At 40.8% G+C, this 24,763-nt stretch overlaps 2 protein-coding genes across 2 annotated transcripts; one reads left to right on the top strand and one right to left on the bottom strand.

Annotated features, from left to right (window-relative positions):
• The first annotated feature begins 8,103 nt into the window (after nt 1-8,103).
• On the top strand, nt 8,104-10,766 carry LOC146235945 (uncharacterized). The gene is made up of 6 exons (XM_084687695.1): nt 8,104-8,397; nt 8,546-8,591; nt 8,720-8,811; nt 9,384-9,494; nt 9,696-9,969; nt 10,230-10,766. Exons 1-6 carry the CDS (start codon nt 8,111-8,113, stop codon nt 10,440-10,442), a joined length of 1,023 nt encoding a protein of 340 aa, XP_084543821.1. The 5' UTR covers nt 8,104-8,110; the 3' UTR covers nt 10,443-10,766.
• A 72-nt stretch (nt 10,767-10,838) lies between these two features.
• On the bottom strand, nt 10,839-15,850 carry LOC146235944 (uncharacterized). Its single transcript, XM_084686958.1, is given in 14 exon segments — nt 10,839-12,124; nt 12,370-12,496; nt 12,710-12,857; nt 13,155-13,252; nt 13,369-13,531; nt 13,628-13,727; nt 13,811-13,863; nt 13,865-14,014; nt 14,097-14,198; nt 14,418-14,497; nt 14,588-14,668; nt 15,010-15,278; nt 15,524-15,599; nt 15,758-15,850. Coding segments are annotated over 14 exon segments (1,893 nt in total). The 3' UTR covers nt 10,839-11,771.
• Nucleotides 15,851-24,763: the final 8,913 nt, after the last annotated feature.

The raw sequence follows: 24,763 nt of genomic DNA, 5'->3' as shown, positions 1-24,763 counted from the left end.
GCCAGAGGGAGCCGAGCTCCCATAGAGTGAGAGGACTGCCTCCCATGAAAGCAACAAAGTCAAAAATCTGAGGGGGTCTCTCATATCTAAGGTGTCTGCCGTATGTTGCATTGTAATTTTGATCTTAAACAACGCTCATTATTACCCATCCCTGTGCGCCGCGGTCTCAAGACGTTATAATACATTATAGGCTACTACAGGACGTACTACATTCAGATTTAGAATCAGAAAATATGGCACGAGCAACAGCTAGTTCTAGCCAGGCGACTAGCTCTACCGAGGCAGAGGACATGAAGAAGAATTTATGAAGATAAATATTGCTGGTCTGGTTCAAATGAGTTACGTTATATTTCATTTTTAAATTGAGAATGTCTTCTTTGTTTTGCAAAATTGAAATGAAATTAATATAGGCTACCATCTATATGTTGCATGCATGCAAACTCCTCACCTAATGCCTAAACCTCACAGCCAATCAGGGGCTGGTTAAAATAACATGATAGTGTTTAGAAGAGCACAGATTCTACATTAATCTAGCCTCTTAATTTTGCTCTCGAAGTGCACTAGATTGATGCGTTTAACTTTACATTTTAAGAAATGTTCTTCCGGGGGAGCATGCCCCCCTACAGGGTCGGGGGATTGCAGTATCGTTCTCACTTTTGTTACCTCAGTATTGCACTTCAGTAGGCATATACTGAAGCTGCAATAAACATTGCATATGTACACATATATTACACAAAATATCAAATGGAGTTGGAATCATTTGCTGACAGCTTGGTCCCCCCCAGTTCAAAAATTCCATCTGCGCCCCTGATTAAAGCTGATATTATCGGACCTCTTCGACTCCAGAACACTCTTTCTAGAACACATATTTGTGTCATTGAATACCATCATTACATATTGCATTAGACACAAACAATTTAAATCCTTCAACTGGTGACCCCAACGCTGAAAAGAGGGAGTCTAGAGGGTTCCGGCCAGGGTCGGACTGGCCATCGGGAGACTCGGGAGATTTCCCGAACGGCCGGTCAAACAAACGGCTGCTACGGCCACGGCATCATTCAAGGAAAAAAATCCTAATAGTTTACGCTCACTTTGAGGACGGCCTTTATGCCAAGCAATTGTTTAACTTGTGTGATCCAAAATCCAAAGGGTGGGGTGGGCATTTCCCCCGTGTGAACTTGAACGCTGCACTTGTCCGTCCATTTTACAGATCACGATTGGTCAAAAATCAATCGTTTTCCGGGTAGGCTACAGCCAATTAGTTGGAGCTATTTTAGCTAACATTGAAGTTTCTTTTGCAAAGAAATGGAAAGGAAAAGAAAAGGAGAAAAACAGCGGGCGCTTCAAGCAAATGCTGCACAATGTAGAAGTATAGAATACATGTTTAGGCCGTCAAAAGATGGAGAGTTTGCAGCTCGAAGATGCGGCTATACCAGAGGCGCCAGGTGCCAGTAGCTGTAAGCAACTCTATTTTCGACATTTAGAACATTAAAATATTCCAAACCATATTGTTTTAATTTTTCTAAAAACATTATTCATGTGGTATTACAGTTAGCCAATATATAGGATGTACATTATAAATGAAGTAAAAGAAATGGCCAAGAGAAAAAGGCACTCATCTTAATATGCACAGCATGTTTTTTGGCTTTAAATAATAAACGTGCTATGTGGCTCCAATGCAATTGTCTTGATTTTCTGTTCTGTGTATTAAAGCAGGCACAGGTGACACAGGGAAAGAGATGGAGGCTGCTGTGGTGACAGGGTACAGTGGAGAGACAGGTGCAGCACTGCAACTGTACACAAGAGTCAGTCTGTTAACAGGGTTATTATATGGAAATTAGTTTGTTGAATTGATTGTCCTCATTGAATATAGTTAACTGATTATTATTATTTTGCAACATCAAATAGCAGATGCAGAAACACAGAGACAAGTATGGAAAAAGAAAGTGAGGGAAAAAGTGGATGGGGGGGGGGGCGGCCGACAGATCGGGAGAGAGACCCATACACCGGTACGAGGAGGCAGACGTAATCGTCAGGCGCGCGCCAACATAAAAAAAGATAGACTATTACTATGTTTCATCGTACCTAGTCAAACTAACAGTGGTGGGAAATCATACGTGATTTGTGTCTTTGTCGGGGGGAGGTTAGAGTCCTCTCCCAGGGTTAGAGTCCCTAAACACTGTCTTTGTCAGGGGAGGTTAGAGTCCTCTCCCAGGGTTAGAGTCCCTAAACACTGTCTTTGTCAGGGGAGGTTAGAGTCCTCTCCCAGGGTTAGAGTCCCTAAACACTGTCTTTGTCAGGGGAGGTTAGAGTCCTCTCCCAGGGTTAGAGTCCCTAAACTCTGTCCTTGTCAGGGGAGGTTAGAGTCCTCTCCAAGGGTAAGAGTCCCTAAACACTGTTTTTGTCAGGGGAGGTTAGAGTCCTCTCCGAAGGTTAGAGTCCCTGAACGTGTAATATTTGTGTGGAGTCAGATTGTGTTGAATAAAAATAGAGTGTGGTGTGTGTTTTTTCTTTGACCAAGAAGTTAAAGAAATTCGAGGAGAGATGGAGAAAGGTGGGGGCTAAAGTCCCGTTACTTGAGATCTTACAAAGGTGATCCCAGAGGGTATAGTATTAGAGTATAGAGTATTAATGCTGAGAAATGTGTTTGTTTAGATAAATTCCAAGTTTGGTGGTTAACAAATGTGTGATCAACATTTGTTCCTATTCCTAGCCAAACAGGGAGGTTTTTTGAAGCCTTTCCGACCAGAACTTGTATTTATAAGCTGAGAATCTGTAATGTGTGAAGGTATTCAGTAAAAATGCAGAAATTAGACCCCTGGTTTTTAAATTGGTTCTAATTTCACTAGAGTGAAATTAAGTGAATAGATGGTAAACGCTAAACAGCTGTGTTGTTCAAAGAACAACACAGCTGTTTGTTTGATCCTAGTTTGAGATGCATGCTGATAGATAGGCTATTGTCTATTTGAGTTGATACATTGAGTAAAAACTAAGGGTACTTGAGAAAGTGAGAAGAGTATTACATTCAACCATATAGTAACTACAAAATATGAAAATAAAATGTCAATTCGAGATCCGTGCATTACGCATGCTGAGGGCAAAGTAGTATTCTATATTACATGCTTTGATAAGACTTTTGAGAAGTTAAGGACTAAGGTTTTGTGTCTTACGGGTTACATTGTTAAATTGCGGGTTTGAAAAAGACAAAGGAAGCATTTTGAGTTATATTTTCTTTTTGTCTTAAGGCCATGTTTGGCTAACATGATTACAGAGCGTAATACTGACATGAGGGACGTAGGTCTAAGAGCAGTTTTAACCTATCTAAACATGGATTTCCTGAAACAAAATTATGATATAGATGGTGTAAAGTAAATTTTAAAAAAAGTTAACATTATTTTATTTTGGTTTAAGGGAATGTGAAAGATTGAGGAAGTGATTAGATGGTTACATAAAAGATTGGTTTAGAGTGGATCATGGAAGGTTATGAAATGAAACGAGAGAATGTTTTCCGGATGTGAAGAGATGATTGGTCTTTGTAATAAGCCTATGCGCCATATACAGCTGTCTATGATGCATCTCTTTTCAATCGTTAAAATAAACATTCCTCAGAAATACATTTTCATTGTAGGATTTATTATGACATTAGATTACAAGTAAAGCATTTGTGGGTGAAATTATAATTACCTGTGGTTTCAAACCAGTGTATCTCACTGCAACGCTGTAGCCTAGTGTACTGTATTAGCTTACAAAAACATCTCCACAGCTGTTTACAGTACTAGTAGGAAGTCAAACGGCGGCACATGTTCGGTACTATACCTTTACTTTATCAAAATTCTTTCAATAGGTGAAACTATCTGACTAGTGACTACTAACCTGAACTCCATTGCCACAGCCTAAACTTTGACAATCTGGTCATGAAAATAATTCATTTCAGCCTAGACTGTACAACGGAAGTAACGTTAAATCGAATTCAACCAACGCAATCGCTACCAAGACGAACACAGTCTAGTAGTAGTAGTACAATTTACCAGGGCAGCTTCTCCACACAGGGCTTATCGCATTCTGCCTTGTTACTTACAATGATCGCTACCACTGACATTTTTATGAATGAGGGATTTTCCTTTCAATAAATGTCAAGTTTATTTTCATATTTTCAGTTAGCAGACTATTTGAATCGCGATTCCATCTGAGACTGCTGGTAACGTTGTTGTTAAAATAAGCTTCAAAGGGGGTTCTTTATTAAGCTTCAAAGGGGGTTCTTTATTAATGAATAAATGCAATATGAGTAGGCTAAATGCCTGAAAATATCACAAGAAGGGATAAAACTTACAATGACGTTTAAGTCATAGAGATTAGGTCAATTTTTACACCGGTATGCCAAATGTAGTTGTTTTGATTCAACTAGAGGTGGCTGATCATGCAGGGGAAATGAGAAGACAACTATTTCATTCTACTCTTCACTCATTTTATTTTGAGTTGTAAATGAGCAGAAAATTGATTACATACATTTAAAAGCATTTTTAAAAGCATTTTTAAAAGCATTTTTAAAAGCATTTTTTAAAAGCATTTTTAAATGTATGTAATCTTTATAAATAATAAGTAGGCTATGCATTTTTATATAAAATATACAGAAATATCAGTTGTAAAATTTAAATACGGACCCCAGCAACCAACGCAAGCAAGCACACCCCACAATTTCCCCAGAAATTGTACCCTCTCTAGTTATTTTAATATGTTAGCAGCGGGACTTCTCGGCAGTTGAATTGAATGATATCCCCGGTAAAGCGGAAGTGCAAATACAACGGAAGTCCTAAAATATGAAGAAAGTGGGCGGGGCGGAATAAGGTGAACACCAGTATTTGCGTTCATACCGGTATACTGCCCACCCCTACTACAAGTGCTTGAACAACTGATCTCACTGTGTTAAGTTTAAATGTATCTCTTCGAGTAGTTCGTAAAAATGAAGTTCTATAAAGTGCATTGCTTTCTTTGACAAACTAAAGACAAGCAGACTACGCGGAAGATTGTGAGCACCAATAATACGCCAGGTGAGCAGGGTTTTTTATTGGATGAAATGCTGGCTAGCTAACAAAAAGACAAAGCACCGTGCACTAGTTATTTAAAATACTGGTGTCCCACAGGCAGGGATGGGAAGTATATATGATATAAGTATTCAAAATACAAAATAGCATTTTGTAATTTGGATTTGACAGGGTTGATAAAAATTGCTTCATATTTTATATCAAAATACTTCAGTGTCAAGAGGAGCCAGTTGAGGTGGCTCGGGCATCTGAAACCTCTCTGGTGAGGTGTTCTGGGCACGTCCCACTGGGAAGAGGCCCCAGGGAAGGCACTTTTACAGGGCGAGTCATAGTTTTTTTGTATTTTTTTTAATGTAATATTTATTTATACACAGGGGTGAAAGTAGTTTTTATTTCTTGGTGGTACTATGATACAGGTGTAATGCGAGCGCACAGCGCTCGCCGAAAATTTCACTTAGCCTAATTATTTATTTATTTGTTTGTTTATTTACTGTATTATAGTCTACTTATCAAGCATTCACTAGGACTTATCACTGTAGTATCACTCTTTAACCCACCTGTATCTGTTTTTGATGAGGGTCAGGCAGTCAGGTACAGCACATGCGAGTGCCCAATCGGCAGAGACAAGTGCCATCATATGGCAGCTTTGTTGATTTGGGCAGAAAAAAATGTGTCCCTCAGCCCGCTCCCGCTAGAATGACTGTTGAACTCCGATCTATTTAAACAACACAGGACACAGCACTGCGGCATGTTAAAACTAAGTCTCTGTCTAACGGACTAACATAAACATATTTTTGCTAGCTTACCTGCTGCAAAATTACACCAAGACAAGTAGAGCTATTTTATCCAGTGTAATTTATCACTTACCACTATCTTGTTTTTTTATTATCCTCCTCTTCCTTTCTCTTCTTCCTTTTTTGGCTTCCTGAAGCATAATTCCGCTTCATGATGACTGCCGACCATAGAATTAATATAACTAGAGTAAACTACTTTTGTCTTCCAAGATGGCGTCCCCATTCATTTCTATGAAAAGTGCTCAGTGGCGCAGTGAGGCAAGCGAGAGCGCGAGACTGGACGCGGCCATCTTTCCACTTCCGTGTTTTCCGGTCTAGCTTTAAACAGTAGCTTTTTTTTTTTTTACCTTGTGCACTCTTGCAACTAGCTGTACATGTGATACGTTAGAATAGTATAGTTTTCTTTTATACAGCAGTGTATTTCATAAAGTGATTTCTATGGGGCTATTATTGTAGCAAAAGTATTCACAAATGCACAGCACGATTCACGAATGCACAGCAAGATTCACGAATGCACAGCACGATTCACGAATGCACAACACAATTCACGAATGTACAGCACGATTCACGAATGCACAGCAAGATTCACGAATGCACAGCAAGATCCACAAGTGTGTACGATCCACAAATGTGTACTCTCCACAAACTTGTACCGCGATCCACAAATGCGTACAAGGATCCACAAATGCGCTCTCAGATTTGTGTATGTGTAAAACCTTGTCCAAATATGTAGTCACAAAGGCTGGCCTCTCATTTGGCTGTTTTTTACACGTGACTTTTGCTACACTTCTGCCGTGGTACAAATCCACAACTCGTGTGCGTGTGCGTGTGCATGTGCGACGATATGTGCCTCGGTAGCTGAAAAGCCTCCATACCACCAGTCGGCGGTATAGCGGTCCAGTGATTTTTAAGGCAACGTGATATCGCTGGGTGGGTCATCAGTTCCTCTGACTCGTCAGGACGCAAGCAAGGCAAACACAAATGGAGCCTCAAGATATTTCTGTAAGTACATTTTTATGTTTAAAAATGTTTATCTGTGTAGAAGTAACTTTAGCTCCGGTTATGACTGAGTCACCGAGCATACATCATAGAAGGCCACTAGCAAGCTAGCTAGACCAACTAACCTAGCTGAAAATGTCTATGCCACATGATGTAACGCTAGCTAGGTATCGAGTCAAGGTCGGGAGCCTATCTAGTTTTAAAACGAGTTTGGTGTAATTTGTTTGTATTTAAATAAGGCTAATAATCAAGAGTTGTCCTAAATTTCATCGGCTAGCAAGCTTGGCACATACAACAATCGGAAAAGGTGTGCCTAACCTCACGTGGTAATCCAACGTGCATTGAGCTACTTCGAGATAGCTACTTAAAAGTTAGTAAGTCTATGTATTGACGTGGCCGAGTATATTATTGAACTTAAAATAAGGTTAAGTCGATCCTCCCCATGTAAAAGCGAGTAGAACATAGTTAGCTGGAGGGTAAGCTACTTTAAAATTATTCTATTCATGGATTAGTACGTGTCCGGACCTGACCGTGGGCTGTCATGACGTTGATGGTATATTGCAGTGGTTTTCAACCCTGGTCCTCAAGTACCCCCTGTCCTGCATGTTTTAGATGTTTCCCTGTTCCAACACACTTGATTCCGATGAATGGGTCGTTATTTAGTTATACAGAAGCCTGCCAACAACTATTCATTTGAATGAGGTGTGTTGGAGCAGGGAAACGTCTAAAACATGCAGGACAGGGGGTACTTGAGGACCAGGGTTGAGAACCACTGGTATACTGTAACATGCCTCAGTACATTTGGAGTCAGACAAAGTTTGATTTCAGAACTATGTAATGAAAAAAGTGGACTATTAAACTAATGCCAAATCATTTTGACAGGTTCTGCTACGCCGCAATATTTTGGAGAGGCTTCATTCTCGGCTGCTACATGTTTTAGACCACAGGCCATTGGATTTGGACCGCATGGAGTTTGTGTGTACTCAAGAGTTAGTTTTCTGCAGTGCCATTTCAAGTACCCTTGACATTCCAGTCTGCATCATGGACACCCTATCTCAACTATGTAGTTTAATCAGGGATGAAAGGGAGCATGTCCAAGATTTGGAATCAAATCTTCTGGTTCAAATGGTTTCTGGTAATTCAGGTCGTCCAAAGCTTTATTTTAGCCCCGAGTACCTTCAGCATCTCCTAGAGCTAACTTCTTCTGTCACAACCGTCGCAAGATTGTTGGGAGTGTCGAGACATACAATCCACTGAAGACTGTCGGAAAATAACATGTCAGCGACTTTACTGTATAGTCAAATGACAGATGAAGAGTTGGATGCCATGGTTGCAGACTTGAAGTTGACAATGCCACACTGTGGGTATCGGATGATGAAAGGGGCCCTTAAATCCAGGGGGTGCCTGGTTCAGTGGGAGCGTGTAAGGGCTTCAATGCACAGAGTGGACACTATAGGTGTGCTGACAACACTGACCTCAATGGGGTGTATTGTTAGACGCACATATTCAGTACCTTGCCCAAGGTCTCTTGTCCATATCGACACTAACCACAAGCTGATAAGGTAAGATTTTGTTTGTAACTAAAACTGGACAGTTAATATTTGCATGGCCATAACACTTTTTCTCCATCTTGGCCAAAAATGAACAAAGGCCAAGATGGAGAAGTACTGATATAGTTTGTATATATTTATTCTCTCATTTCCTCAACAGATACAACATAGTTATCTTCGGCAGAGTAGACGGGTATTCCAGAAAGGTGGGTTTATTTATCTTTTGTGGCTATTCTGATTGTATGGTTTTCATAATATACTACAGTATAGTGCAATACTGTAGATGGTAGATAACATAACATTTTTTTAATGATTGCAAATGTATTTTCCTCAGATAATGTACCTTGGGGCTGCAAATAACAATCTGGCATCGACAACGCTGGGCTTTTTTCAAGAATCTGTGGAAAAATATGGCTTTCCATTGAGGTACAATGGATGTGTTCATATTGCCTGTATCTGCTGTTTATTAATCGCTGTGCATTGATCTTTGTAGTGGTGCAACGGATCACAAAACTCCTGGTTTGGATCGTGTCACGGGTTTTGAGTCGGTCTAGGAGGTTAGACCTCTTTGTATGTCCCTTGCCAGGGGTAACACCCTCTCTAGGAACGGAAGCGCCAGCATAGCCAGGTAGTGTCTTGCCCTTATGGCAATGTGAGAGTATATAACCTACCAGCGGTGCAATGGACAGCACTTGAGTCAAATAGAATAGAATCTTCAAAAAAAAGACAACTTGCTCCATTTATTTGAATATTGTTATTAATCCTAACTATGATGCGACTAGAATGATCTGGAAGGCTTTTCATGTTCATCCATTCCTCTGCTAACTATGGCAGTCACTGCACATTATAATTCGGTGATAGGAAAAGCTATTCATATGGTTTCACATACAGGTCACTGATCAACTATGGTCCATTACACCACTAGATTTTGCTGTCAATACATAGTTTGTTACACAAAAAGCCATTACAGTTGTGTATTTATCATGTACATTTTTCAGAGTAAGAGCCGATAAAGGAGTGGAGAATGTTGATGTTGCACGCCTTATGTTCTCTGTTCGTGGTACTGGGATTGGGAGTTTCATTACTGGGAAGAGTGTACACAACCAAAGGTAAATTATGTTTTTTAAACAAGGCATCCACCACCACCCATCAATCACAATACCATAGTTTATTTTTGCAGCCACATGCTAACCAGTAGCCATAGTCATGTAATATTACTTAAACATGTGGTTACAACACCAATCTTTTCTTATATTGATGCGTGTTAAACTGTATTACTTTTTGACCCATTCACACTGCTTTTTTTCCAGGATTGAGAGACTGTGGAGAGACGTCTACATGGCAGTGACAAATGTCTTCTACCGCGTTCTCCACAGCTTGGAAGATGAAGGACATCTTGATCTGTCAAACGAACTGCATTTGTTTTGTTGCCATTATGTTTTCATCCCACGGCTACAGGCCTCCCTTGATGTGTTCTGTGATGGATGGGACAACCATCCAATGAAATCTGAGCAGAACATGTCACCCAACCAACTTTGGGAAATGGGAAAAATGCAGTGTCCAGTTCCAGAAGCTGTCCCAAGTGTATGTTAAATGACATATTTTCTTTTACTTCAGTACAAAGACCAGCCAAACATTAGTCAGCATATAGAGTTTGGAGTTTATTATGTTGTCCCCCCCCCCCCCACTATAACTGAGTCAAGTAAGATTGATGCCTTCCTTGGTAGCAGCAGTTGTACCTTAAGGCTCTTAATGTCAGTTAATAAAGTGGGCCGTCATGATTGTATGGATAATCCAAATGGACCCAAATATAAATGTTAACACCTTAAGTTATGTTTCTTTAGGAGTTGCACATACCAGCGATTGACTGGGAGTCCAGTGGCCTTAATGCTGACCAGAGGCCTGGTGTCCATGTTCCAGTCCTTGACAGTGTTCTGGATGAACTGGAAATGGATCATCTCAAAAGATCAGTAGACCCTTTGGCCACCTCGGAATGTCATGGAATGGACATATACATGGCTGCAGTTGAATGTGTGCACAGTATAAACACCAGATGAAGATACCAGATAGTTAGAAGTAATAGCTTTGTTTTTACCACTAAATATGTGTGCCTTGTTAACTGTGTGCCTACTTCACAGCAACAAGGTACATTAAGTTGCCTACATTATATTTACAGAGGAACTATAACTGTTTTTCTTGATTATACTTAATGTTCAGGAATGATTATCTGCGTCTATTACACACTCATCCTCGCCTCGACACTATTATCCTCGTCTTTTAGTTTGTCATGTGACCACTATTGGTAAGTTAACACAATGCTGTTTTAATAATGTATTTTAACAAACATGTAATTTAACAATGTATTTTCCCAAATGTTTGCAAACAAAATATTACAAAAAGCCACATTCAGAACTAAATTCTTTCTTTTAATTCATATAGTTGACAAGACCAAATGTACCCTAGACAACTTAGTTAACCCTAAACGCAAGCACATTCGCCACCCTAGGCAAGATGTTTCAACAGTACCCCCCCACCACCACCACCTCTGTTCCAGCCAAGGGTCCTAACTTACCCAGTGTAATGGTCTATGTCGTAGTACATTGTGCTCATACAGTAACATACAATGATGTTTGCATATTACTTGATGTGCTTTGTATATCGGTCTTGTGGCTAGGTCCAATCACATTAGCATATCGGAGTGGTCACCAAACCTTCACCCCGTCTTAGTTGGTTAAGGAGTGAAACCGTTCCACCCTGTTGCTTACAAAATGTACATCAAACACAGAAGGATGTAAGTTTGTTGTCATTTGTACCCACAACAAAAAAAGTCATTTTTTTAGCCGGTATGGAGATTGACTGGGAGAGACTATGAAGCTACCCCAAAAAAGACACAGGGACCTCGCCCTCAGCAAGGGTCAATACCTGCCGCTCCTCCAGTGCCAGGTCCAATGTCATCCTTGCTGCAACCTTCTCAACCTCTGATGTGTAAAACCCTGAGGACTAGGATGGAACACCCCTGATGTACAGCCATGTCATTAAACTCAAATTCTATGAATGCTCTTTATTTTTGCAGTTGCCGAACTACACATTTTAACACTGCTGAAACAAATCAAGCATCACCAGTCAAAATTTAAGTTTGACATACTGTCAACATCAACAAGATTTGTTTTCAAGTCGATCTTTATGACCATTTAATTGGCATATACTTGTAAAGAACTCAAATTTCACAGACAATTAATTGAACTTGAATAACGTATTACATATGTGGAAGATAGATAGAAAAATGTAAAACCTCTTCAATAGTAAAAGTTGCATTGATCTGAGGAACAAACTGAGCATCGCACAATTCACAATACTGGCTTACTTTGGCTATTAAAACATGCCTCCTAAACTCGTCCGAAACCTCTACTCATTTGGATCGCTACTGTCATAATATCTCTGAACTCACTGTATGTATTCATATGTGCAACAGGAAAAGTTATAGTATTTGTGCAGGCACTTACAAGTGGGTAACAAATACGGTGATCTGGCTGTAGTTCTTTGCAGTGGTGTTCAAATTTGACATTGATTTTAAAAGACGCCCTTTCTGAGGGAAGAAGGGGCTTGTGCCTTTGTCCAGTTAACCACTGCAATACTGATGGTACAGACAGGCTCAAGTTGATATGTGGTTCCAGACATTCCTCATTTTGACTTTGTGGGGCTTCTTGGGTCAAAGGCTCACCTTGGTCTTCATCCTGACCTGCATGATTGAAAAACCATTTTGTAAACAAATCAGCTTTTTATTACAATGATGTAAGAATCAAAAACATATTTCTGGAAACCATGACCCAATTCAGCCAGCACCTACTGCATTTAAAAAAAATGTATTTCATGTACATTTACATGAAAGTAGAAGACAACTATTAAGTTATTTATAAAGCAACAGTCTGCATGGCAAATTGGGATCAAAACTTGTTTAGTTTGAGGTCAGAAAAAAAGTCAAACCTGTGATTTCGAGGTCTTGCAGAAAGTCCTGAAAGAAGTTTACAATGGCATTTTCTTTTGCATGCCTTGGACTTCCCCTCTCACCCAGCTCAGGCACTATGATGCTCATGATGTAATCAGCATCTGCCTAAAGATAACAAATAAGTCAACAGTTTACATTATATATGTCTTTGTATTATTCAAAAACAATGCGCAACAAAGTAATAACGGCAAGTCATCAAAAGATAATGGTGCAATAATCATACAAAGACATGCAGCTATATAACATGTATGGATTGAAAGAATCATTTTTCACCAATCAGTCAAGTAAATGAGATGATTAAATGTCCAGCATCTTTACCCTGTCATCTTCGTCTTTGGGGACAAACAGGTTTGAGCAGAGATCTGGGTGCCTCCCAATCAACTCCACAAGGTTGTAGACCTTCATGCCTTTTCTGATTTGCTGAAGGATAGGAGTCAGACGCATTGTGGCATGTAGAACAATGGCTCTATTGTGAGCAGGAAATAACATTTGTCTTGATTAGTGGAGAAACAAAACAACAAAACATTTCTGGAAAAAGGTTAGGCTCTACTTACTGTTTTTACCTTTACTTATCATCAACCCTCTTTCATACCAAAAGTATTTTGACATTGACTAATGTATCGCACCATAGTGGGCCATAAGCTATGCCTTGGTCAAGGGCATTGGCAGTAGAATTGACCTAACATTTTCTTCTTTTTTTTAAATGTATAATATAAATAAATATTTGTTCCTAAATGTATGTGTACATGCATAATTTACACACCTTATAATACTGTCCTTCCTGTCCAACTTTACAAGCCCTGTGTAACCACAACTCACTATTTCTTCTGTCAACTCTGTCAGATCAGTTGCCCCCTCCACCTAAAATGAAAATCCTAATTCTTTACAGGATAGCAATGGAATATTCTTCATCAATGAAAGCATTCTGTCTGTTTCTTTCATTGTTTACTAAAGCTAGTTACAGCAGGTGTACTCACCCTTTCTAAGAGTGAAGAATATTCCTGATTGTCCACATCGTCTTTGGTCAACTGCAAAGTGTAAAAGTCTCCTGTTGCAAGGAACTGGAAACACCAATTTCTAAAGAAGCATGGTGCTGGGCCACTCTGAGCGAGGCTGACTGAGAACACTTCTCCTGCAGTTCTGCATATCAACAAACAAATGCAAACTTGTACATGACCTTTTCACACATGCATGCATAAACTGTAGAACAAGGACAAGTATGAAACAGTTGCAAACCTGTAGAAGCCATTTTCTAGGTCACTTATGGAGTAGACGGGACTCTTTCCCTTCTTGCCATTGCCCTCGAACAGTCGCCTCTCAATGCCATTCATCATTTCTAAATATAGCAAACGAAGACGACATAATTAATGATTGACTAACTATGACTGAGTCTGTACCTCTGAAGTTTCAGTACATTACCCGTCAAAAAATCCTTGCTTAAGGCACCAGTGTCAATTCCTGCTTCTCCTATGAGTCACATTGAGTTTGTTGACAGGGGAACCCTTCTTTTGTCTTGCCCACTGAATGAAGCCTCTTTGGACAAGGTCATCCCGGGTGATGCAGATCTTAAAATCTTTGCTGTCATCTACTTTAGTTGCAAGCAACTGGAGGATATCATGTTCACTATTAAGAAAAGCAAAAGAAAACAATAACTGATTCACATTTTAAGAAAACCAATGAAAGATAAATGCAGAACACAAATCACCTAGATATATCAGCCATGGGCACGCTTCCCTCGCACAGCACACTACTAGTGGGGCCAGAAGTGGGACAGAAGTCTGAATTGTAGTCATTAGTATCCTGTGGACTGAGAATGATTAATATTAAAACACTACATTTTCCAGCAAAATGTATAAATAATTATTCATTTAAACCACACACATTTAGAATGTCTATCTGTCCATAGCTAACTCTGGGCAGGAAATTTACAACCCAAAAAGGTTAATGAAAAGATAGAACATTTGTGATATAAAATGAACAACATGTTAATTAAGATGTGCATATTTAACATGACAAAATAGCAAACCTTTCACCACACAAGCTTGCATGCAGAGCAATGTCATCTGATGGAAAGCAACGACAACATATAGGGCATTCCTTTCTATCCTGTGAACAGTTGTAAAAGTTCAAATCAAAAGCACAATTATCTTGAAGAAAGTGTAGAATTCTAGACAGATTACAGTTAATCGTTATCACCTGTTCATCTCTGGACTCTTTATTAGGGTGTTCAAGTGGTGAATTTGTGACAGAAAGAACCTGGACCTCACTAAGCCAGTCCTAAAAGTAGCACACAACAGTTGGATCCATAAATAGATGTGGGGACAAATAATCAATATCAAAATATATACTGATATGATAAAAAGGGACCAATATTGGGACATTCTATAATTACTGGAAGCAAAATGGGTTTTTTTATGCAACTATTGCAAGGTTTCCCATAGCACTTTTTAGTTAAGTTGGCCACCAAGCAACACACACCTGTCACCTTCTTTTTTAATTAAAGGTCCGTTGTCCTGTTTTCTCCCTTGCATTCCAAACTGTGACCCCCCCCCCCGATAATTTTTTCAGGAGCCACCACTTATAAAGTACTATTATGCTGATGGAAGAACACAACTTACTTCACAGTCGTCTACATTTTCTGTGCAACTGTCAATATGCAGGGCCAAAAGATGCAATGGCATCGTATCCTGGCATTTTTCACAGGTTGCCTTTGGCATTTTTGAAAACTCGGAGGCATTTTTGGCAAGGGGGGTAACATCCAATTCACCCTGTAATGGGGCAATGTACAAAGTGTTTTTTCCATTGTTGGATAACCTCTTCAGTTGTGAGGTGGTGTATCCTTCCACCTGGGGGCTTACAGTTGTCAGCCGCCTGCGTCCACTTCCCCCTGAAACATATAATTCTGTCAACACTCAAGTGTTTGCTAATGACATGACAAGGGTACAGCCAAGGTAAATTCCACCAGCATAATGACAGCACAAAAACTAGCTTAAAAATGACTTGGTCTTGTGTATTGTTCTCCAACACTTTGCTGGTACAAACCTTCTGCATATTGAGGTGACATATCTGATGCCAACAACAGCAATGCGCCACAGTATAAGTGCTATGTATTAGTTCAATGGGTGTGTTTACCTGAAGACTTGTAAAACATCCAGGAGCCATTCAGGCTCTGGATTTTAGGGTACTCTTGGTTAAGTATGTCTGATATCTACAGAAAGACAGTAACATAGCAAGACTGAGTTTATTGTTGATTACAGCAAACTCATTTAATCTGACACTGAGCTTCAGGCAAGAACGTTTTCCTTTTATCTGAAGCGCTCTACTTTTTGAATTTAATGTTTGGCATTAAACAACACTGCACCTAACCTGATCATGAGTTGCATCTTCTGGCAATGAGACCATTCTCATGCCTAGCCCTGCCTGGCACAGTCTCAACTCATCATCTCCTTTTGGAGTCATAGTTGCAGGAGAAGGGAGCAGATACAACTGAAAACAATGCATTTTGCGATGCACTGTTCGCGGTGCGTTTACAAACCTCCTCTTTCCCCTGAAAAGGCCTGGAAAAGATCTGTGACCAATGAAAAAAGAAACCAATATTTTATATTGTCTTCAATCATAGTCTATACACACACAGCGTTTCAGCTCTGTGCATTTGGCACCAAATCTAATACTGCTTATGAATATAACTACATTTACTTCGACGAAAAGTCAAAGTCACAACTGTCAGCTGTCCGCTCCACAGAACTCAAATGAACGGTCATTTTCTCTCTCTCGGAGGTTGAGCAACTTGAGTCAACTGATACAAGATGTCAAATAACTTGAAAAGTCAAAAATTAAAACAACTGCGCAAGTACAGCAACCATTTTCTTCAACCTCAGCTCAGACTGGCAGTGACAAACAGGGCAGAGGATAGCATTACAAGATTTAACTTGGCAACATTAACATGTTTAAATTAAACATATAATTTTGTTAATCGAGAAGTTTTGTTACATCTAGCACTAACTTAGCCTGGATGCAAGCCCAACTTCTCCCCGGCCACAAAAAAATTTGGTCTGGAAGTTGGGTCTGGAGGGTCTCGTATTGGGAACAACTACATAAAACCAGGATCTGGGCGGACCAATGAAATTGCCAGGGCGGGCTTTATACAATGATGGATAGATGATCAACAGTAACGTAATCAACAATGTCACGAAAGAGCCCTTGCGTTGAATTCGTTTTCAACAAACAACATATTACGTTGCTCTGATTGGTTGTAGGTCTATCCAATTGAGCGTAGAGGCATTTGTTTACGAATTCGATTGAAACACGCCCCGTAGTCACAGCCCAACGGAGAGTTTTCAGACTCATATTCTGACTAGAATTATGAGTATGACAACGTCAGGCTAGCACTAACTAGCACCACTGAAGCTAGAGCTAGCAAATTCTGAATTTAGAGCCTGTAAGCCAGTAAGGTGAAGTTGGACTTCAATAAAAAAAATATTAATTCCAACAAAGTTAACCTAAGCTAGGTACGTACTTTAAATATCATTTTCAGATTAGTTAAAAATATTTATCCAAGAAGAGAAACATGTCTGAAGATGGGTATACTAAAGCACTAGAGCTAGTAGCCTAATGTTTAAGTTATTACTGAGGGTTCCTTGAACCACTATTTATGACAAAGGAATTATGTAACATTATATAAAACCTTATTTGATAGGTAGACAGGCAGTAGTTGAGGTGAGTGGGGCAGGAGAGCAGAGTAGAGAAGAGACAAGAAAAGAGATGAGGAAACAAAAGACCAAGTACAGGCTATCAAAATGGGATGTTAATATGTTGTTCACATGCATGGACCTCCTAGGTAAATATTTGTGGGGGGAATGACATTCCTTCCCACCCCCCACCCCCACATTTTTGGGATACAAGGCTACTCCAATTCAATAATGTATTTCAAATTCCAAACTGTTGATAGACTTGCTATCAAACTATTAACCAACCTTTGCATTTCTGATGAGACTGGTGTGGCAGTTCTTGATGAGGTGCTGGCTGTTGCTCTGAGTCCATTATTCAAATCAGTTGGTGTTCTTGGTGTGGGATTAGCAGATGCTCTTGTCTCACTACTTCCGCCAAGATTTTGTTGTAAGAGTGTGATCAGGTTCCTGGCTACGTACTCTACATCTTTCTCTGACCCCTACAGAAAGAAGACAAACAAGTTTGAACTGTAATACCTATGAAAACCCAGTGTTTCCTCTAGGATTTCCCCGTTAATGTAATATCAATAGGTAATGTCATCTTGCACATATTTTCGTCATATTTATCCTAAAGAAGAAAGTTACACTACTTAATGACACCTTACAGTCATAAAGTATGTTCTAAACAGGGTTGGGAGGATTACTTAAATGTAATCCGATACAATTACAGATTACCTGTAATCAGTAACCTAATCCAAGTATCACAATATTAAAGTAATGTAACCTGATTACTTTCCGTTACTTTTAATTTGTCATCTGAATAATGTGCAGTCAAATAAACTTCCATACCACTCTTTAAAGTAATTTATCCTCCAGCTAACTGTTCTAATCGCTATCAAAACTGAAGGATCGATCTCTCGAAGTAGCTCAATGCACGTTGGATTACCACGTGAGGTTAGGCACACCTTTTCCGATTGTTGTATGTGCCAAGCTTGCTAGCCGATGAAATTTAGGACAACTCTTGATTATTAGCCTTATTTAAATACAAACAAATTACACCAAACTCGTTTTAAAACTAGATAGGCTCCCGACCTTGACTCGATACCTAGCTAGCGTTACATCATGTGGCATAGACATTTTCAGCTAGGTTAGTTGGTCTAGCTAGCTTGCTAGTGGCCTTCTATGATGTATGCTCGGTGACTCAGTCATAACCGGAGCTAAAGTTACTTCTACACAGATAAACATTTTTAAACATAAAAATGTACTTACAGAAATATCTTGAGGCTCCATTTGTGTTTGCCTTGCTTGCGTCCTGACGAGTCAGAGGAACTGATGACCCACCCAGCGATATCACGTTGCCTTAAAAATCACTGGACCGCTATACCGCCGACTGGTGGTATGGAGGCTTTTCAGCTACCGAGGCACATATCGTCGCACATGCACACGCACACGCACACGAGTTGTGGATTTGTACCACGGCAGAAGTGTAGCAAAAGTCACGTGTAAAAAACAGCCAAATGAGAGGCCAGCCTTTGTGACTACATATTTGGACAAGGTTTTACACATACACAAATCTGAGAGCGCATTTGTGGATCCTTGTACGCATTTGTGGATCGCGGTACAAGTTTGTGGAGAGTACACATTTGTGGATCGTACACACTTGTGGATCTTGCTGTGCATTCGTGAATCTTGCTGTGCATTCGTGAATCGTGCTGTACATTCGTGAATTGTGTTGTGCATTCGTGAATCGTGCTGTGCATTCGTGAATCTTGCTGTTCATTCGTGAATCGTGCTGTGCATTTGTGAATACTTTTGCTACAATAATAGCCCCATAGATTTCATGCTTTAAAAGACAATGGTTAAAATAGGTTTACAATAAATGTGAATTCACAGAAGCCTTAAGGTAACGAATTGTTCGTTATTTTTCATGTTAGATAAGTATGTCGTTTTGTTTTCAGGTGATTTCAGTCATATTATCGGTTATCAGCCAGAATGCCTGAATCCTGTGTTCTTTATCGATTGCTTATGCCTTTTACCCGCCACTAAGGGATTTCCGTGCTGTTTCTGCTCATTGCAATAAACCCCTGCAAGAGAGAAACAAGTACAAATCACTCTCGTGATTATTTCTCATGTTTTCAGGTAAATGTTACCAATTGTTGTTTTTTTGCACTGTAATTGAGACGTTTTGCACTGTAATTGAGACGCATTGAACCAAGTTATTGTAACTAAGCTAAGTTAAGTTTTGTGTGTATATTTTGAGAGTAGAGACTCCACGTTTTCTGTGCCCATGAACCTGCGCTCCACCATTTGGGGCCAGTGCCGACAATGTGGTGGAAGACTATTTTGATATTTGTTGTATATTATATGTGAAATTATTTGGTCAATGTTGTTGTTGCAAGGTCGGACATTTGAAATGTTGATACAAGTGTGTTAACTTCATTGCAATAAACCCCTGCAAGAGAGAAACAAGTACAAATCACTCTCGTGATTATTTCTCCTGTTTTCAGGGGTGCAACATTTGGAGGCACTGCTGAGATCGCTGTTTAGATGTCTGGTGTACACAGTCTGTGCACCGCAGTTTAAACCAGCTAAATCCCCCCACACTACTCAGGCAGACTACAGCAAGGAGGGGTTTGTGGTAAAGGTGAGCTGGCAGCTGTGTTCCAGTCTACGCGTCCTGAGGCCTACCAGAGATCATCAGGAGCTGCAAAGACAATACACCTCAGCGTCACCTGTACCTGCGAAAGTTCCTCCTGTCTACTGCCACAATGTCGATGCTGGAACAACTACAAGAACAAATTGTGCGTGAAGTGCACACCTTGCCCAAAGACCATTTAGTAACCATTTGTGAGTACTTGGGTATAGCAGACAAAATAAAGGCCAGCACAAGAACACGCCTGTCTCTGCTAACACATATCCAGATGCACATTGGAAGAGATGAAATGGAAGAACTTGAGGATCAAGGAATGTCAGAACTACTGTTGTTGAATGACCAGATTGCTGAAATAATAAAAGCTGAAAATGAAGACCAGGATACAAATGAAAGAGGTGATTCAGGGCACACAGACCAACCAACTGCTACTTCACTGGTAACAGAGACAGTTAAGGTAGTCAACAACACAGCGGCTCAACTCCAGTTTCAAACAAGTAACCACCCTGTGAGTAGTGCCTGATCACAAGCAACAAAGCCCCTACTGGCAAAAGGACTTTAAAATATCAGGCCAGATAGGCGAGCCGGGCCAAAAGGATAAACTGACATTTTCCAGTCTTGCTCACCAGATTGAAAACGGACTGAGCAGAGGCTACTCAGAGCTGGACATTGTAGATTCTGTCATTAGAGCCATTCTGCCAGGCCTACAACTACGCAGCTACCTGGAGGGAAAGGCCCAGCTTACTTTGCCCACTCTACGTCGCATTCTCCGCTCACATTTCCAAGAGAAGAGTGCCACTGAACTCTATAAACAACTTGCTTCAGAGGTACAGAACCCCAAAGAGACCGCACAAACTTTCCTTATGAGAGTCCTAGATTTGAAACAGAAAGTATTGTTTGCTTCACAAGAGTCAGAATCAGGGCTTAAGTATGACCCCGCTCTTGTTCAGCGTATGTGCTTACACACAATACTTACAGGCTTTTAGAGTGACAGTGTCAGAACAGACATGCAACCACTATTGTTAGACCCGGGGACCCCAGATGAGATCTTGCTAGAGAGGTTAAATATGGCTTGTGCTAATGAAACCGAGAGAAAAAACAAGAAAAGGTGTTTAGCCTCACAGTCAGCTACAAGTGTGAGTGCAGTTGAGTTAAATGACACAGTGCCCGTCAGGAATCCAGTGAAAGAGGTCAAGCCTAAATTTCCTTCTGAACTGTTTACTGAACTAGCAGAGCTTAAGATAGGTGTAGCCTCCCTTAAAGGTCTCAGTGCAGAGATAGCGCAAATTAAAGAGACATTACAGCAGCCAGTGACTAGTCTTCAGTCATATGCCCCTCCACCAGCTATGCAGTATGATAGAGACCCGCAGCTGCAGTTTTATAGCTATCAGGGTCCCCGCCAAAGACCACCACCCCCTCAGTGTCCAGCGCAGCACTACCAAAGTCGTCGTGAGAGGAGGTGCCACGCCTGCCAGCAAACCGGAGCCAGCGAGCGCTGCACACACTGCTACTTCTGTGGAAGTGGAGAACACTTTCAAGCTGGATGCAGAAACAGAGGTACAAGACAACAACAAGAGAGACATTTAAACGGGCAATGGTTACCGCCGAGGGACGAGTGTTAACCATCGCCCACCACAAGTCCCAACAATGTACCAACTGTAAACGAGAACATCCAAATAATACATTGCGGCAGTGTTCAACATGCAAAAAGACACTTTATTGTTCAAGAACATGCCAGAAGCAACATTGGAATGAACACAAGAGGCAATGCATTGAGTTAAAGACAAACAATGAAAATAAAACTGTCCATATTCCATTGCCACCAGCCCAGGTAAACACCACTCACAAAGTCACATCTCTGGTGTGCAGACAATGCCTGGTCGAGTGTCTCCTGGATGGCCACAGACTCCAGGCTCTGTGGGATTCAGGCTTGCAAGTGTCAATCATCGACGAGAGATGGAAAGAGGACTATTTGCCATATATAAAGATGAGAGATGTTGCAGAGCTCATGGACTCAACTCAACTGAGTTTGAATGCAGCCAATGGAACCAACATGCCGTACCTCGGGTGGATCGAGACGACTTTTCAACTCATTTCCGGAGCTGAACCACCTGAGAGAATAATCATCCCCATGCTGGTAATGAAAGGTTTTTACTTGTCACACCCCATTATAGGTTACAATGTCATTGAATACCTCCTGAATAAGACCGAAAAGGCAAAAGTATACAGCACAGTGAAAAACGCATTCCCCAGGCTCAAAAGGAACAAGGTGAAAGCTTTCATTCAGGCGGTCAGCGCAGATACCGTAGATGAGTTTGAAGTCAAAACTAAGAGAGACTGTATTACTGTACCAAAACGAAGTCACATTCCTGTTGAGTGCCGTCTAGCTGCACAGCCATTTAAAGAAGACATGACTATGTTGTTTGAGCCAGATTTAAATCCGCAGTGGCCAGATGATTTAGAGTTCTTTGACACTTTGGTTAAAGTTAAAAAGGGTAGGTTACCTATCATAAGTGTTGATATCTCTAATCCAACTGATCATGATATTGTCCTGTTAGGCCGTACAGTAGTGGGCACAGTGCAGACGATTACCTCCATCTTACCTGCTCAGTAGCAGGTGAAAAAGCTACTGTAGCTTCAGTTATTCCCACGGATACACAGTCACCCTGTAGCTCTAGTGAAAGTTGGCACCCACCTGTAGATCTCAGCCATCTCAGTGAAGAACAGAGAGTAATCGTGAAGCAAATGCTCAGAGATGAGTGTGAGTCTTTCTCTAAAACGGACAATGACATAGGCTGTATTGAAGACTTGAAAATGACTATTTCACTCAAAGACAATGAGCCTGTTAAACGTGCATATATGTCAGTGCCACGCCCACTCTATCAAGAGATGAAAAGTTACTTACATGATCTAATAGCACAAGGCTGGGGCAAAAAGTCAAACTCATCATACTTCTCACCAGATGTGTGCGTGAGAAAAAAGGATGGAACTTTAAGACTGTGCATAGATTACAGGGACTTGAAAAGAAAAACTCATCCTGACCGCCAGCCAATCCCTCGTGTTCAGGACATTATGGACAGTTTAGGTGGAAACTCTTGGTTTTCACTGTTGGATCAGGGAAAAGCATACCACCAGGGGTTCATGTCAGAGGAAAGCCGGCCACTCACTGCCTTTGTGACCCCCTGGGGACTCTATGAGTGGATACGCATCCCCTTCGGACTGATGAATGCTCATGCAGCATTTCAACGCTGTATGGAAGAGTACTTGGAGGGACTTTGTGACAACATATGCATCCCGTACCTGGATGACACATTAGTCTACAGCAAAACCTTCAATGATCATGTAGAGGATGTGAGAAAAGTTCTCCAGCAGCTAAGAAACGTTGGTATCAAACTTAAGCCAAGTAAGTGTGACATCTTTAAAGCTGAAGTACGCTATTTAGGCAGAATAGTGTCAGCAGAGGGCAGTAAAGTTGATCCCGCAGATTTTGACGCAGTAAGAGCACTCAAAGACATCAACCCACAAAACATTGGGCAGCTCAGAAAAATGTTAGGCCTTCTGTCATACTATAGACAATACATAAAAGACTTTTCCAGAAAAGCAAGCTGCCTGTATGAACTGTTGAAAGCCGAGAAAGACACAGACAACTTAAAAGTGACAGAGAAAACAGAAGAAATCCAGTCCAGTTGTGCCCTCAACAAAACAAATATTGTGGACTGATCAACACCAACGTGCACTCGAGGAACTAATAGACTGTTTGCTCAACCCACCGGTGCTCGGCTTCCCGGAGTTCACTCAGCCGTTCATCGTACACACTGACGCCTCACACAAGGGGCTAGGTGCAGTGTTGTACCAAAGACAAAAGGGTAAGCTGCGAGTTATTGCTTATGGCTCCCGCACATTAACAGCAGCTGAAAAGAACTACCATTTTCACGCAGGCAAGCTAGAGTTTTTAGCTTTGAAGTGGGCTATCACTGACAAATTTAGAGACTATCTATACTATGCCCCAACATTCACTGTGTTTACTGACAACAACCCGCTAACGTACATTTTGTCCACTGCTAAACTTAACGCAACAACTTCTAGATGGGTTGCTGAGCTTGCTGACGTTCACTTCACTATTAAGTACAAACCAGGAAAGGAAAATGGTGATGCTGATGCTTTATCCAGAATGCCTCTAGATGTAGAGACATTAATGAGAGACTGTTCAGTAGAACTTGCACCTGACTCTATTTCAGCTGCTATTCAAGCCATTGAGGTGCAAAACGACACTCCTGCCACATGGACATTGTCAGTAACAGCCATGTTGGTCACAGCACAAGGTGAGCCAGCTGAAGCATCATTCACACCCATACCGAAAGGACAGTTAAGCCAAGCACAAAAGACTGATCCTGTTATAGGCCCGGTATTACAGTGGAAACAGTCAGGTTCAAAGCCACTGACCAAAGAGCTGAAAACATTCAGTCCAAAAACCAAATGTCTGCTCAGAGAATGGGACAAGCTAGTACTAGACAGTGATGGTATCCAATACAGAACCACAGTTTCCCGCAAACAATTAGTCCTGCCAGAACAGTTCATAAAGACAGTGTTTGAAGAACTGCACAACAACCTGGGTCATCAAGGAGTTGACCGCACAGTTTCCCTAGTACGTGATCGCTTCTTTTGGCCATACATGCAGTCAGACACTGAGCATTATGTGACCAAAGTTTGTTCCTGTGTCAAACAGAAAAAGGCCAGTCATGACACAAGAGCACCTTTATCCAATATTGTAACCACACAGCCGTTTGAACTTGTGTGTATAGACTTTTTACATCTTGACAAATGCAAAGGCGGTTATGAATATATTTTAGTGATAGTTGATCACTTCACACGCTTTGCACAAGCCTATGCCACAACGTCAAAGTCAGGGAAAACTGCAGCAAACCTTGTATTCAATGACTATGCCCTGAAATTTGGTTTTCCTTCTCGCATTCACCACGACCAAGGCGGTGAATTTGAAAATCAGCTAATCACTCAGCTCAAGAAACTCAGTGGCATGGCAGGCTCTCGAACAAC

This window comes from Hypomesus nipponensis, chromosome 22 (assembly GCF_054491055.1).
Source record: "Hypomesus nipponensis isolate SF chromosome 22, ASM5449105v1, whole genome shotgun sequence".
Classification (NCBI taxonomy): domain Eukaryota; kingdom Metazoa; phylum Chordata; class Actinopteri; order Osmeriformes; family Osmeridae; genus Hypomesus; species Hypomesus nipponensis.
The sequence above is the reverse complement of the archived record's forward strand: the minus strand, read 5'-3'. Positions and strand labels throughout refer to the sequence as shown.

Bases quoted from the DNA above. Each gene is read 5' to 3' on its own strand.
- LOC146235945 (XM_084687695.1), top strand. From the start codon at position 8,111: ATGTCAGCGACTTTACTGTATAGTCAAATGACAGATGAAGAGTTGGAT. The intron at 8,398-8,545 runs GTAAGATTTTGT...TTTCCTCAACAG, and splicing joins ACTAACCACAAGCTGATAAG to ATACAACATAGTTATCTTCG. The intron at 9,495-9,695 runs GTAAATTATGTT...CTTTTTTTCCAG, and splicing joins AAGAGTGTACACAACCAAAG to GATTGAGAGACTGTGGAGAG.